Source organism: Indicator indicator, chromosome Z (genome assembly GCF_027791375.1).
Source record: "Indicator indicator isolate 239-I01 chromosome Z, UM_Iind_1.1, whole genome shotgun sequence".
Lineage (NCBI taxonomy): Eukaryota > Metazoa > Chordata > Aves > Piciformes > Indicatoridae > Indicator > Indicator indicator.
In genome coordinates, this window is record NC_072053.1 from 77,128,780 (window position 1) to 77,143,540 (window position 14,761).

The 14,761-nt window shown below is 45.3% G+C and overlaps 1 protein-coding gene across 1 annotated transcript; it reads right to left on the reverse strand.

The window, feature by feature from the left end:
* Positions 1–543: 543 nt before the first annotated feature.
* Positions 544–14,065, reverse strand: PTGR1 (prostaglandin reductase 1). The gene is made up of 9 exons (XM_054397377.1): positions 13,960–14,065; positions 11,954–11,999; positions 11,178–11,237; positions 5,651–5,818; positions 4,258–4,375; positions 3,889–4,044; positions 2,308–2,413; positions 1,191–1,309; positions 544–654 (listed from the first exon to the last, which is right to left on the reverse strand). The coding sequence occupies exons 1-9, from the start codon at positions 14,063–14,065 to the stop codon at positions 544–546; spliced, it is 990 nt and encodes a 329-aa protein (XP_054253352.1).
* Positions 14,066–14,761: the final 696 nt, after the last annotated feature.

Sequence of the window (14,761 nt, forward strand, 5' to 3'; positions counted from 1 at the left end):
TTCTTTCCATTATCTTAGAATAACTAAGACACCTACACTTCCTGATGAAAGTTTAAAAAACCCCATCCAGTGAGGAAGCTGGGTACACCGAGGTGTTGTTAGTTTGTTCTTTTTTCCTTGATATTGGTTAAAAAAAGTCCTTCTTGCCAAGTTCTGGGCCAGATCAGTGAGTAAACATTAGTCATCAGATGTGCCATCAGCCAGCAATGCTTTTGGAATTGCTTTTCCTTTCTACAAGCCAACTCATAGAAAGGTTCAAGCCAATATTAAATCTGTTAGTTCTGATGAGGTTCAGCAAGTTCACTCTTGAATGTGTTAGTTATGATGAAGTTCCTAATTTTAAGGCTTTTTTGTGCAGTTTTGCAAAGCAGCTCTTAATTTCTTCAGAAGCAAAGCCATTGCCACACACTTACACTTACTAGCTCAACTATTAACAGAAGTTATAATCCCCAGATATCCAGCAAACAGACTGAAACATGACGAGTTAAATCTGTGTAGCAGAATCACATTCCCTTGCAGCAGTCTCCTGGGAATACACGACCTTCAGACTTTTACTATAGCTTTTCCAAGATTTTCTCCCTGTAACATTCCAATGAAAGCTGCTGGCATGTTCTCAAACCCTTCAGTGACCTGTTCATGGTACTTCACTTTTCCCTGTCAAAAGGAAGAAAGGAAACTGTTGAGGTTTCGGTCACCTGCTGCCTAATTTTTGCCATCATCCCCCTGTGCTCAGCACTGGTGAGGCTGCACCTCGAACACTATGTTCAGTTTTGGGCAACTCACTATGAAAAAGACATCGAGGTGCTGGAGTGGGTGCATAGAAGAGCAATGAAGTTGGTGAAGGGTCTAGAGAACAAGTCCTATGAGGAGAGGGTGAGAGAACTGGAGTTACTGAGACATGAGAAAAGGAGGCTGAGGGGAAACCTCCTGAAGGGAGGCTGTACCAAGGTGAGTGTCTGTCTTCTTTCACAAGTAACAGGACAAGGTAACATCGCAGGTCTCAACAAAACAGAAGGGTTCAGACATGTTTGCTATGGTTTGAATTTCCCCAGATGGCTCAAAGATGAAGTTAGATTGAAGAAAAGTATCACTCTGTGACCTCACCTCAGCTATGAAGAGACCCCTTGCAAAGAGGAAAGTTATGGTGTGAGAACGCCTTACAGAATACTACCCCTTCCTTCCTTCTTTACCTCCATGACCCATTTCAGCAGTGCCTTCAAGCCTTCCTCCCTTCGGTCATTCCAGCGAGACACAATAAACCCTTCCATTCGAAGCTCTTTGAAGATCATTTGCACCTGAATGTAAGGCCCTGCAAGAGGAAGGAGTCACCAAAACATCTGCAGTTATCAGTTTCATCTAAACAGGAACCAGTGCATAAAGAGAGCTTTTAGCCAGGGAAGAATGAATCACTTTGTTCCAGCCAGATGCAACAGATATTTTTAACAAACAGAATTTCCAGAACAAATACCAGGGATTCAGGGACAGGTAGCCACCCAGGGAAACAAAGGCCTAAACCATAAAGCTGTGGGGCTAAACACCCAATACTTCTGAAAACAGTTTCATTCAGAAGTGGCATTAGCACCACCTGAATCCTGGAGATACTGTTTTGACAGCCTGCCAAACTCTCGTACTGTTCCTGAATCTCAAAAAAAGTTTATATACATTAAAAAAACAGTTCCCTCAATCATGAAAAAATCCCTGCTCTCAAAAGCTTGTCCCATTTTTAAAGTGATCTGGGTGTCCAAAGCCAGTCAATTATCAAAGAGAATTCAGACCTCCCAGTTCTAGAAGGCAAGTTTGGAAAACTTAATACTATTGAAAGTGAGTATTCATCTCAGCTACACTTACCAGCAGCTGCACTAGTAGCTGAAATCTTATGGAAAAAAACACAACCAACCAACCAACCTCCTAGGCTGCCTCATCCAAAAAAAAACAAGGGCAATGCACTCTCATTTGAAAGTACATACCATGTAAATGGCATCAGGCCATCACCACACCCACCTTCTACTAATCTGTGTCTGATTAGAGCCCTGGAGAGTTCTAAGCAGTTTAGTCTCTGTCTCATTTGTAATGAGCTGATGTTCTCCACCCAATATGAGTGTGCACAAAGCAGGATGAGTGCATGAACACACAAGGTGTCTTGCTGTCCTAGAGCAGCAGTTAGCTACCCAAACACACAATAAAAACAACCAATAAACCAAATCTATTGGAAACAGCTAATAGCACCTTGAGAGACTCCCATTGCGTTTTTCTCTCTGTCAACAATAAACTATAAATAGATTTAGACACAAGACAGCAGGTTCACACCTTTCTGAGGCACAGTGTTATTGTACTGAGAGATGGCTCCACAAACTGCAATCCTTCCGTATTTCTTCATGTGGTTGATAGCAATACTGGAAAATTCTCCACCCACCTACAAGAACCAAAACATATGTAGCATAACAGACAATCCACTGCTTGGCACTAACTGCCAAACATTGCCAGTCTCACACAGGTTCAATCAAGGGCAAGTGAGTTCCACTACTCTGGAGACTCAGTGGCTGCAAAAATCCCTACACTTAGTCAACACCTATGGGAACTCAATCTCACTCTTCTTAAAATTAGTTAGAAATTGGTTTTAATTCCACATCTGCTTCACAAAGCCCGGGCAGGACTTGCCCTAGATCCTACTTCCTAAGGGGAATGTCTAGGGGCAACTAAGAAGTGACGCCTCTGCCTTTCCCCCACACCAGTGGGCATGTTTACCTTCTAACATCATGGTGTCAAGTTTTTACTTAACGATCTTCTTCTCCCAAAAAGGGATGTGCTGTGCTCAGAAACTTTTAACAAAGAAAAGCTGTGAAAAAATCTACAGCAGAGAAGTTGGAAGTAAGATGGGAAGGGACATGACCATAACACCAATTTAAGACCTTAGTAGCACAGGACATGAAATTTGGAAGGGTAAGGCAAAGCAACCAGTAGCTCCTGCCAGAGGGGCAAATGCTTTTCCCTGGCACCATGCATTCATACCAGTTGCCAGGGCAAGGTGGGTGCCTTGCAATACACACAGAATGACAGAATGTCCCTGGATTGGCAGACAATGCTGAGAGAAAGACATGCTGAAGGAGTGATGATGGCTGCTCCTTAAACTAGGTAGCTAGCCTGGGAGTTTTAGACCAGAACCTCAGCTGATACCCCTGTGCCAGGTGTTTTATTATCAGGTATAATGCATACATCAGGGATACTAGGAAATGAAGAAAGCCAGGGCTTGTTCTCTAGCTTGAAGTCAAACTGACATGGTTTGACTGCATCCATACTACTAAATGCTCTTAGCCTCCAAATCAAGACGGTCACATTATTAAGAACAGTCCACAAACTCTGTCAACTTCAGCTGTGCTTGGGAGAGCTCAGAACCCTCTATGAGTCACTGCAGCCATTTTACAAGTGGTCCTGGTAACTGTTTTTTTCAGGTACCAGTGTAGCCACCCGGACCATGTGTGTCTCATCACACATTTCCAGTAACAGGAGAGAACTGCCTGTGCTCCAAGGTGGGGCAAGCAATGGACTGGAGTCCTCTCCCTGTTCAGCATCAGTTAAATGTTTGCTGCAACCCTCACCTTCCCAATATGTTTCCAGAGAGTGAAGACAGGCTTCTCTCTTTCCATTGGCAAATACCACCACCAAGCTGGCTATGCCTTTCAGTCTCTTTCTGTTACTGGCCAAGTTAGCTGTGGAAATAAGTGTGTGAGGCAGTGCAAAAGCAGTGAGCTCTTTCAGAGACCATTTCTCAGTTATATGGAAATCAGTAACGAGTTCCTGGTGTAGTCTTCAATTAGATGTGTACAATATTGATTCCCTGCTGCAGTTTAAGAACAGTCTGCTCAAGGCAAGGCTTCTCTTTGGACTTACATTGTCGAAGAAACAGTCATAGCCGTCAGGAGAGGCTTTACGCAGTGCTTCATCCAAAGATGCAACAGTCTTGTAATTAAAGGCTTCATCAAAGCCTAATTTTTTCAGATAGGCAACCTTGGGATCTGAGCCAGCAGAGCCAACCACTTTACAACCCTGCAAGGAAAGGAAAGAAACATTTCTAAACATCCCCTGGCAGCACAGGCTCACACTAGCTTTGTTACATTTTCAGGAGCTTGTCCCTTCTCAAGGTCCCTTCTCAAGGCAATGCCCTCAGGGATACTTGCTCCCCTGGTCATTTATGGCCTTGTTCCCTGGTCTTCCAGGCGAGCTTTCTAAGAGCAAGTATGAGCAGTTCAAGCCACTCACTGCAATTTTAGCAAGCTGTCCCACCACAGAGCCCACAGCACCAGCTGCAGCATTAACCAGCAGTGTTTCTCCTGGCTTCAGTTTGCAGACCTCCAGCAGACCAAAATACGCAGTGAGGCTGTGAAGAAAAAGAAAGAATGCTCACTGAGGAATAAAAGATGTCAGACATGCAACTCAGCCACATTGAAACAAAGTATTATCACAACCAGAACAAAATTTAGTTTTCATTATTCTTTATGAAGCACAAAAAACCATTCTTAATATTTTCTTTTTTTTTTACAGCCATCCCAGAAATAAACCCCAAGCTACAAACAGATACACTACTGGGAAACAGGATGCTATGGTAGAATTCTACCTTAGATGAAAACAGCCTTCCTTGTGCTCACCAGTCAAAAGGAAAAACACAGAGATAACTGTAAAGTGAAAACTCAGTTACATGCTGCAAGAAAGAGTAAACCCAAGATAGACAGAGGTCAGTAGCCACATCTACCAGATTGAGGCAAAGATTAAATGATACTCATCGCAAACCAAAGCTGGCAGAAAAAGTAAAAATGGTGGGAAAACTGTGCTGAACTGATAGACACTGCTCCTGAGGATTACTGTGGCTACTGGGTAAATAGTAACCAGTAGAAAGCACTAAAACCTAGCTTAAGTATGTTTCACTGATCATGTAAATAGTGAATGACACCAGGCTCTGCAAGATTCCTGAAGCAACGTGATCAACTAGCCCAGAATCCAAATAAACTATTATTCTAACTTCTAAATTCAAGCTTAGAGCTTCCCACTTGGTCAGAACTGAATCCACCTAGCAGCTGTCTGTAAGAAAACATGCATCCTGCCTTTTGTCAAAATGAAATCTTGAGAAGTTCTACATCACACACAATCATTATGAAAGCCTTCCCATGTTGATGAGACTCACCAAGTCCTGTTCTCCCATAAAAAATTATAAAGGGAGTATAGCAGCTCTGTCTGCTACCGTATAATTTAAAGGACCTCTATTTTGCTGTATAATACAACAGCTGTCTTCTGCCATTTTGGAAGCAGTTCTGGAAATGTGGTGATAGCCTGAGCAGCAAAAGCAGTGAAATTTGAGCCTTTCCACTGGGGCTAACTCAGATTGAACTGAATTCTTTCCAGCCCATCCTGAATACTCTTCCTACCTTATTACAATTCCTTAAGGAGAGGCATCATAATCTGCAAGGCAGATTATAGAGGATGGGCCAAACTTCAGAACCTTTACAAAAGAAGGGCATCCAGAAGCCTACGTGTTTTATCAGAATGAGTAGACAACATGCTGGTAGACCAAGAAAAGGTAAAAAGGTCATATAGGTAGGCAGAAACACCCTGCACAGCAAAATCCAGGGGACAGTTGCCTTTGCATCTCAAAACTCACCCTGGCATGCCAACTGTCCCAAGGGCGAGAGATCTGGGGAGTGATTCTGGCCAAGCAGAAGGAAGCAAGTGTAGGCCTTTCCCATCTGAGATGAAATGAGTTCTCCAGCCACTGTTAGCTACGACAAAGGCCCCCACTGTGAAAGCAGGATTCTTGCTTTCTACAATCCTGTTTGAAGGAAGACCCCCAAAAATAAAAACAAACTCTGTGAGAAACAAATCTTCAGGCCAGGCTTCAGTGAATAAAAATGCAGAAAAGAGGGTGCTGCGATTAAAGGGTGGAAGTCACAGAGAAGCTGTAATAAGAAGCTTATTTAACAAGCATCTTATTTAAAGGTTGGAGATTCTGATGATGGAACCTCTTAAGGTAAAAAAATAGACAGAAAGAAGTATCTAACAACAGTGAAAATTTCCTACTTGTGGTGTCTCCATGTGTGTCGGTGTGACCTGAAATTCCCCCCCCACCAACAAGTGACCAGGCTAGCCCAGTCTGGAAGCAAATGAAGGCTGTATTTACAAGCAGAGTCTAAAATTGTGGCAGTTTAGGCTGGGTGCCCCCTGCCACTGCCACATGAGATACACCTCTGGTGTCCTGGGTGCCCACCCACAGGGGTGGACACAGGAAACGACGTATTTCTACCCATAAATCCTGCACCCTATAAGGCCATCTGCAAAGTCATTCTCTTCCTCTTTCTTCCCTCTCTGCTCCCACGGGAGATGTCCTCTGTTATCGGGTAATGCCGGGGGAGTATCCTCAAGGCCTCTTAGGCCTGTCTAGGCCTAATGCCAGGAGGAGAATGGAGGGGGGGGCAGTCTCAGACCTGGCCAGCCTGAGACTTGCCTAGCAGCGGGAGGGGGAAGAAAGAGCCCTGGGGGGTTTGGGTTTACCCTCAGGTGGGAAGAAGGGAAGGATTGGGAAGCTTTGGGAATTCTGTGAGGGGTTCTGTACACTTTGGGATACTCTTTGTCACTATGCTTTGTGGTTTGTAGTTCTCTGTAGCTTCACCAATTGCTTTTCCATTTAAACTTTCCATCACTCTCCAATCCGTTTGTGTGAGTCTCATTCTTTTGTCCCTTTCGGGGCAAGAGAGGATCTGTCTGGCCCCAAACCAGCACAGATTTTTGGTAGCAGAGGATGGTTCCTGTGCTGAACTCTGCAAATTGGATTGGAGAAGAGCAGGGGTGGAAAAGTTAAAATGGTATCTGGGCGTTGTTGGTTTTTGGTGGCTGGGCTCAAGGTTTTGTGCTGGGGCGACCGTGTGGGCGTTTTATGGGTTCCGAAGGGACACCCTGGTGCGTAGCCGTGGCGTGGAATCCCTCCTGCTGTTCCGAAGCGGCAGCGGCGATTCTATAGCTTCAGGCACTGGGGAAAAAGCTTAAGAATGCGGTGCCTGTCCCTTTCCCTTTTGTTCCCCGCGGCGCCAGCGGCGAGTAGAGCGGCGCGGAGCCGAGGAAGGGGGAGGGACAGTCGGAAGCAGACCAGGGTCGGCTTGTCCCGCGGCGGTGGGGGCTAGCCGCAGCGGGGCGGTGAGCGGTGGCTCCCGCAACTCAAGAAGGCGGGCGGTGGCTCCAGTTCAAAAGCTGCTTCCGAGGACCCAGGGAGCGAGTATAGCTTTGGCTGGAAAAGCCGCTCTTGTGGCCCGAGGGGTGGCGGCGGTTTTGATCTGTACCGCGGCTGCAGAGGTGACGGCGGCTCTCGCTGTTATCTCTCCCCTGATTTTCGGACGCGCTCCGAAAATGGCGCCTAGCACCTGGCTCCGCCTCTCTTCTCGGTGGGTTGCAGTGCAGCCACTCCCTCTCCGGGGGAGGGCTGTGTAGCCGGATGCCTCCACGCCTCAGCATGCTTACGCTCAGGGGGAGCGGTGTGCCTGTGCGTGGTGTGCATCCGTATTAGCCTCGGGCCGCGGCTGGAAGCGGTCAGCACTGGGCTTGGGAAAGGTCCGTGCAGCTTTGGAAAGTCTCAGCGTGCTGTTGCCTGCAAGGGGTGGAAGGAGTCGAGTTGAGGAGCCTGATTGCTCAGACTCGATTGCCCCGAGGGGTGGAAACATGCCGCTTGAGTGGATGGAGAAATGTTTGGTTGAGAAGTTATGAGGTTGTTTCCAGGTGGCCAGGATGCTCCATCGGATCCATGAAGAGTTCACCGTGCAGAAGAATGAACTCTGTGTCGCTGGGAGGTTCCATAGGATGAGGGAGAAGAGCTGGACTGAACTGTTACCTGAGCCCGAGGGAGAGACCTTTCGGAAGGACGCCCAGATGGAGACTTGGACTTTGCCAGACATGTCATCTGAAAGTTGTTTCTAATTTGATGATATGTTTTGGGTGCAGGAATTATGGGTATGAAATAAGGGGTGGAATGTGGCAGTTTAGGCTGGGTGCCCCCTGCCACTGCCGCATGAGATACACCTCTGGTGTCCTGGGTGCCCACCCACAGGGGTGGACACAGGAAACGACGTATTTCTACCCATAAATCCTGCACCCTATAAGGCCATCTGCAAAGTCATTCTCTTCCTCTTTCTTCCCTCTCTGCTCCCACGGGAGATGTCCTCTGTTATCGGGTAATGCCGGGGGAGTATCCTCAAGGCCTCTTAGGCCTGTCTAGGCCTAATGCCAGGAGGAGAATGGAGGGGGGGCAGTCTCAGACCTGGCCAGCCTGAGACTTGCCTAGCAGCGGGAGGGGGAAGAAAGAGCCCTGGGGGGTTTGGGTTTACCCTCAGGTGGGAAGAAGGGAAGGATTGGGAAGCTTTGGGAATTCTGTGAGGGGTTCTGTACGCTTTGGGATACTCTTTGTCACTATGCTTTGTGGTTTGTAGTTCTCTGTAGCTTCACCAATTGCTTTTCCATTTAAACTTTCCATCACTCTCCAATCCGTTTGTGTGAGTCTCATTCTTTTGTCCCTTTCGGGGCAAGAGAGGATCTGTCTGGCCCCAAACCAGCACAGATTTTTTGAGACTGCCCCCCCCCCCCATTCTGGTGTCCAAGAGTGGAATATCCTGCTTCTCCTATCCTGAACACTCCTAAGTAACATCTGGAGGAGCAGAAGAACTTTTTTTTTATATTTTTATATGGGTCTCTTTGTGTGAAATATTGAGATGGTTTAAGTATGTAGATTGAATCACGAGTACGAGTAAGAAAGGATTTAAGCATGAGAATCAAATGAGATGATGAAAGGTACTGAATTGTGTAGAACCTGAGCGTGACGCAAATGGTATGGAATAAGGGGTGGAGATTGTATTGGGTTTGGCCAAGCTGGAGTTAATTCTCCAGTGCTGTGTTTTGCAGCAGCAGTTGATAACATAGCAATGTTTTGGCTACTGTTGAATAAGTACCCAGGCTATGTCTTTTCAATGTTTCCCTGCCCCAAGAGTACATTGAGGGATGGGCAGGATCTTGGGAGGGGACATGGCTGAGCTGGCATACCTGGACTGGCCAAAGAAGTATTCCATGCCATATGACGTCAGCTCAGATATAAGAATGAAGTAAAAGAAGGAAGTGGGGGGATTGGTCCATGGCGTCTATCCTCCCAAGCAACTATCAAGCTTAGAGAGCCCTACTTCCCGAGACCGACCATCGTCCTGCTGATGGGAAGTAGAGACTAACATCTCTCTCTTGCTTCCGCGCGGTCTATTGCTTTTGACTATTATTGTTATTAAATTCGCTTCTATCTTATTATTAGCTTTGGTCAATTTTTTTTTTTCTTCCTCCCCTCTCCCCCTGTCCATTTAAGAGGGGGAGTGATAGAGCGGCTTTGGTGGGCATCTGGCCTCCAGGCCAGGGCCAAACCACCACAGTCAATCTGGGCTGGTTTGGGGCCAGACAGATCGTCTCTTGCCCCGAAAGGGACAAAAGAATGAGACTCACACAAACGGATTGGAGAGTGATGGAAAGTTTAAATGGAAAAGCAATTGGTGAAGCTACAGAGAACTACAAGCTACAAAGCATAGTGACAAAGAGTATCCCAAAGCGTACAGAACCCCTCACAGAATTCCCAGAGGCTTCCCAATCCTTCCCTTCTTCCCACCTGAGGGTAAACCCAAACCCCCCAGGGCTCTTTCTTCCCCCTCCCGCTGCTAGGCAAGTCTCAGGCTGGCCAGGTCTGAGACTGCCCCCCCCCCTCCATTCTCCTCCTGGCATTAGGCCTAGACAGGCCTAAGAGGCCTTGAGGATAATCCCCCGGCATTACCCGATAAGAGAGGACATCTCCCGTGGGAGCAGAGAGGGAAGAAAGAGAAAGAGAATGACTTTGCAGATGGCCTTATAGGGTGCAGGACTTATGGGTAGAAATACGTCGTTTCCTGTGTCCACCCCTGTGGGTGGGCACCCAGGACACCAGAGGTGTATCTCATGCGGCAGTGGCAGGGGGCACCCAGCCTAAACTGCCACAAAAATCTATGATGAAATGCAATGGATATGTACAAATATACAAAATTCACAACATTTACAAATATATACAATCAACAGAAAAGCACAACCGATCTCCCTTTGCTTCCCCACAAGGGGACCCTCCCAAAGGGGCCTCTCTCTCTCCCAGGAGCTTCCCCCCAGACTCCCCTGGACAGAGAAGCAGAGTTAGTTAAGCAGAAAGTTGTTAACTTAGCTGCCAAGGTCAGTACGTGTTATCTTCAGCCAGAAGAGAAGAAGAAACAGCAGCCAGACAGCCCAGCAACTGCCCCCACTGCCGAACGCAGAATGTGCAGAATGCCTACTTTGTTTTGGGTAATAGTTCTTAAACATTTCTATCTATCCAATGGAAGTGTTTAGAACAATCAGTATTTTGCTTTCTTACATCCAATAGTGACTTATTTACACTCCTTCACTTTCTCTGTTCTGAACTTTGCAAGGAAAAAATAAAAAGACAGTTTCAAACCATCACACCATGCCAAATGAAAATTCAACTTTCTTAGCCCAATGAGAAACCTATGGTGGAAGGGGATAGGTAAAAAGCTTTGAAGTATTGTAAACAGATGGCGTTCTGTTCAGAAGACTTGGTTGTTAATTTGCCCTAGCCCTCAGTGTTCCTGCAAAAAAACACAGGAGTCAAAGGCCACAGATGTTCCCAAGCAGCAGCTTAGGGGCATCACAGCAGGAACAAGCTGACAAAGGGAAACATCTGTGTAGCTGCACTACCATGAGCTTGGGGAGGGATGGATGTAAGGTTAGATAACTCTTTGGCTAGAGATGTATCCTAGGTGATGCTGAGATATTCTCAGCTGGAGACAGCACACATAGTTTCAGGCATGCAGTTACTAGCACATCAGATTTTAAAATGTGATGTTGACCCTTGCGAGTACAGTGGTCAGCCCATCATTCCTCTGTCTGAATTATTTCTTTTGAAAATATTTATCACCAAAAATAACACATAGATTGTATCAGAGGCCTATGTGTTCTCCAAGAAGGCAAAAGATGTTTAGAGGAAAGACACATTCCAGCCAGGTGCAGGTAAGAATACAGTTGCAGAATGATGTAGACCCAAGTCAAGAGTAGGTCATGCAGGCTACATGTGTACGGATAACAAGAACTAAAGGTCTTACCTGGCAACCTGTGTGCCTATCATTATATCCCCTTCCTTCATGTCCCTTCGACTGTAAGGTCTGTAACACAGGCAGAGATAGTTTACTGTGAGCAATTTCAATGACATTACAGGTACACTATGAAGTAGTAGCTGCTGTCTGACCCAAAATGGCACCAGAAGCAATGAAGCTGAACAGATCACAAAGAACTTGTCTTTGTAATGATACAACTGAGTATGTTCCACAGCCAGCTACTTAAGCACCCCACCTCAAGTGAATACTGGGCTAGTCCTGGGAATACAGGGGCATTCATCTTCCCAGCATGGTCCACTACTACAAGGCTAAGACTCTGAAGAACTATCTCTGACACTTAAGATCAGTAGCTACTACTTCAAACTACCCAGTCTCCTTGTGCTTGAACTACTGCCTATTAAAATGGGCATATCAGCAATTTCCTACTTAGGAAACTTTGTAGCCTTATGTACAAAGTTGCCAAGATAAGTGAAGCAGACACTGCAACAGGGCTGCAGTCTCGTTTGAACCCATCGTATTCCAGTGAGATAGACATGACAAGAAAAAGTAAGTCTACAGTATTGTTATCCTAGTATCTGACTAACAGATCTGGCACAGCTCCATACTGTGAGTCTTGTAACTGACACATTTCATAAAAAGCAGACAAAGGCACCCAGGACTGTGGCAACAGGAGGTGCTCCAAGCACTCGTTCTTTGGAGTAAGGTAAGTGGGAGATCAAATGAGGTATCTTAGTCATTGATTTAAATAGAAGGGAAAGCTGTACCTCATGTAAGGATCAACGCTGAGAAACACTGATTCAAGCAGTAATTCTGCAACAGAAGACAAAGGAAATTCCTGGATATTAGCAGTGCAGTAAAGCATAGTTTCGACAACTCAGCCTTTCAACAAAAGCAACAGGAATTCCTGACAGCTCAAAACTGTGCTTCAGGGAAAAAAACTACCAGAAACAACTACTACATTCACCAGCTTTGTCTGGATTATCGCTGTGGTGTTCCACAAAACATTTTCTGTAGTGTCTCTATAGGAAGTTAACTTATTTTCAACCTTGTTTATCTGCCTCCCCCATCTCCAGAAGGCTCAAGAGGCTGTATCCCCCAAGCAAAGCACTCTCGACCTGTATGAAATACCTTCCCATGATTCATTCAGCAGAAGGGAGTAGGAAACTTCAGCACAAGTACAAACTACTTCCTTAAAGAGAAAGCAGTCAACGATCTTTTCTAGGTAGCCGAATCCACCTTTACTGTCTCTAATGCCACTAGTTCTTGTGAAATATACTATTAAGCAAATTTTCATTTAAATTCTCATTCACACAGAGATTTTAGCTGTTAATCTCCACCAAGTAGTAATTTTCATTGCCTGTGGTCCAACTAATACAACCTAGAAATGTATTCAGATGCATTTTCCCATTACTCAGTGTGAGCAAGAAGGACAGTCAAGGCCATGTAACGTAACAAGAACGGTCATCTCCTTTAAAAGTGTTATTCTGGTATAAAGTTATGCCTCTTCCTGCTGTGGGGATTAAAATGGGCTGGAAGAAATGATTCCACGTTCTTAAGTACCCATAGGCATGGAATTTTTAAGTCTGAAAGCTACAGAAGTACAAGTTACAAAAACAGTTGAAGGTATACATAAGAAGAAATGACCTTTTGAATTTTTAAGTTGTAAACATCACTAACACTTTAATGCAATTTCTTTGGCACACCTTTTGAACATAGCAAACTCTGCGTGGGGGGAAGTGGTGAGATAGGGGTCAATACAGCACGGTATGGACATCTACATGAAGCCAAAAATCAAGGTTCATTCTTTTATCAAGAGCTCTTCCATATAGTAAGTCTTCATTTTCCCTACCCTTTTATAAAATGGACAAAACCAGAAATAAAACCTGTGCATATTTCCCCCTTTATATTCACCCTCTCCTGCTGTCACAGGTCAAATATAACAGATAAGCACTTACAAAAAAAATAGGTGTTGATGGTTGGACTTGATGATCTTAAAGGTGTTTTCCAACCGATACAGTTCTAAGAGTCTATGGTTCTGTGGATGCAGATAGAAGTCTTGTCATGTTGCTTCTTAAAGATCAGCCTACAACTCATTCCAGTCCCAAGGCAACCTAGCTGCAGGCTCATTCTCATCCAAGTCACTGTGCTCTCCTCCTCCAGCACTATCCTCAATACCTCTATCAATATTAAAAACTCCATTAAAAACCTGCTCCCAGAGGCTACCATCATCTCCAGCTTTCTCTACAGGATTTTGCAAAATATAGCATGTGAAAACCTTTCACCAGTAAAGCATGTTTGAGTTTTACTAGTTACCTCATTTGCTCTGGGTCAGGGTTCACTTCTCTCTTTCTAAATTAAACAAATTGTGGCTCCTTGTGGCTGTGAGTTTCAAGGGCATGAGTATCACTTCAGCAGTTCTATCCAGTAACCTTTCTTTGCAAATATATTCAAACACCTTTGCCTTCAGGCACCACATGTGATGAGGCAGTGTGAGACAGGCATGCTGCTGCATGCTGGAGTTGGAATTGCTCAGCCACTGTTTCTATTATCGGAAAGCAGCTTGTCTTAAATCCCACCAAACATGTCAGCATACATGTTCTTCAGCAATTCCGCTTCTCTGCTGAAGTACCTGGCTTGCCACAACTTGCGCCAACCCATTTATGAAAATCCAAGCCAAAGATGCATGCACACATTTCTACAGATGCAGAGGCATTAATCAGCCATCAGAAAACCTCTGGAAAAACATAAAACCAAGTGACCCTCCACTTACCTCCATCCTTTAGCTTTGGCAGCTCTATTGTTTTCAGGTCAAAGTCGCTGGTTTTGGGCAAACCCTCAAAATGCTTCTTCAGAGCCCATGCCTTGGCAGTCACCATCCTGTGCAACAAACAGCACAGCCAAAGAGTCTCTGTCAGAGAGATGGCCCAGTGGTGCTGGGCTGCCCGTGTGGGCTGGTTTAGGCTTTGTGAAAGAGAACAGATTCCGGATCATGTACCATCACACCACACAGCCTCTGCTTGCATCCTAGGGCACTATCACTGGATTGAGAAAACAGATGAAAAAAAGCCCCTCACTGTCGAAGCAGGCCAGAGCCTCCTACAACCTGCCTGTTGTCTGCAAGCTCAGGTGTGGAAAGTTGCGCCCTAAAGTAACTGAGGAGCGGGAAGTTACTAGTTTAAGGAAAAGAAAACAATCCTGGAAGGAAAAAAACCAAAACACTTAAACTCACTCTTTTTCTGCAATTACACAGGATGAATGCTGAACCTAAACTTTTATGAGCTTCAACCAAAGAGCAAGTGAGAAATATGAAGGTAAGAAAGACTTCTTTCCATGACACCTTGTATGCTGAAAGAAAATGCTTCTCCAGTTGCCAGGCTCAGGGCATGGAACTGAGAGCACACTCTCACCAGTATTTTCCACACAAGATGGAAATGAACAAATCACTTGCATTCACTTTACCTTTGCTGCCCCTTTTTCCTTCCTACAAGCAAGCACACCAACAAGAACAAAGAATAGAAGTTTATACTTAGTGCAGGCAGGTGGAAACCTCTCTTCTGTTGTCAAGGACAGTC

Excerpts from the sequence above, each read along its gene's own strand:
- PTGR1 (XM_054397377.1), bottom strand. The coding sequence starts at position 14,065 with ATGGTGACTGCCAAGGCATGGGCTCTGAAGAAGCATTTTGAGGGTTTG. Across the intron at positions 5,819-11,177 it reads ATAGGCACACAGGTTGCCAG|GATTGTAGAAAGCAAGAATC; the intron begins GTAAGACCTTTA and ends TCCTTCAAACAG. Across the intron at positions 655-1,190 it reads TGCTGAAATGGGTCATGGAG|GGAAAAGTGAAGTACCATGA; the intron begins GTAAAGAAGGAA and ends TCCTTTTGACAG.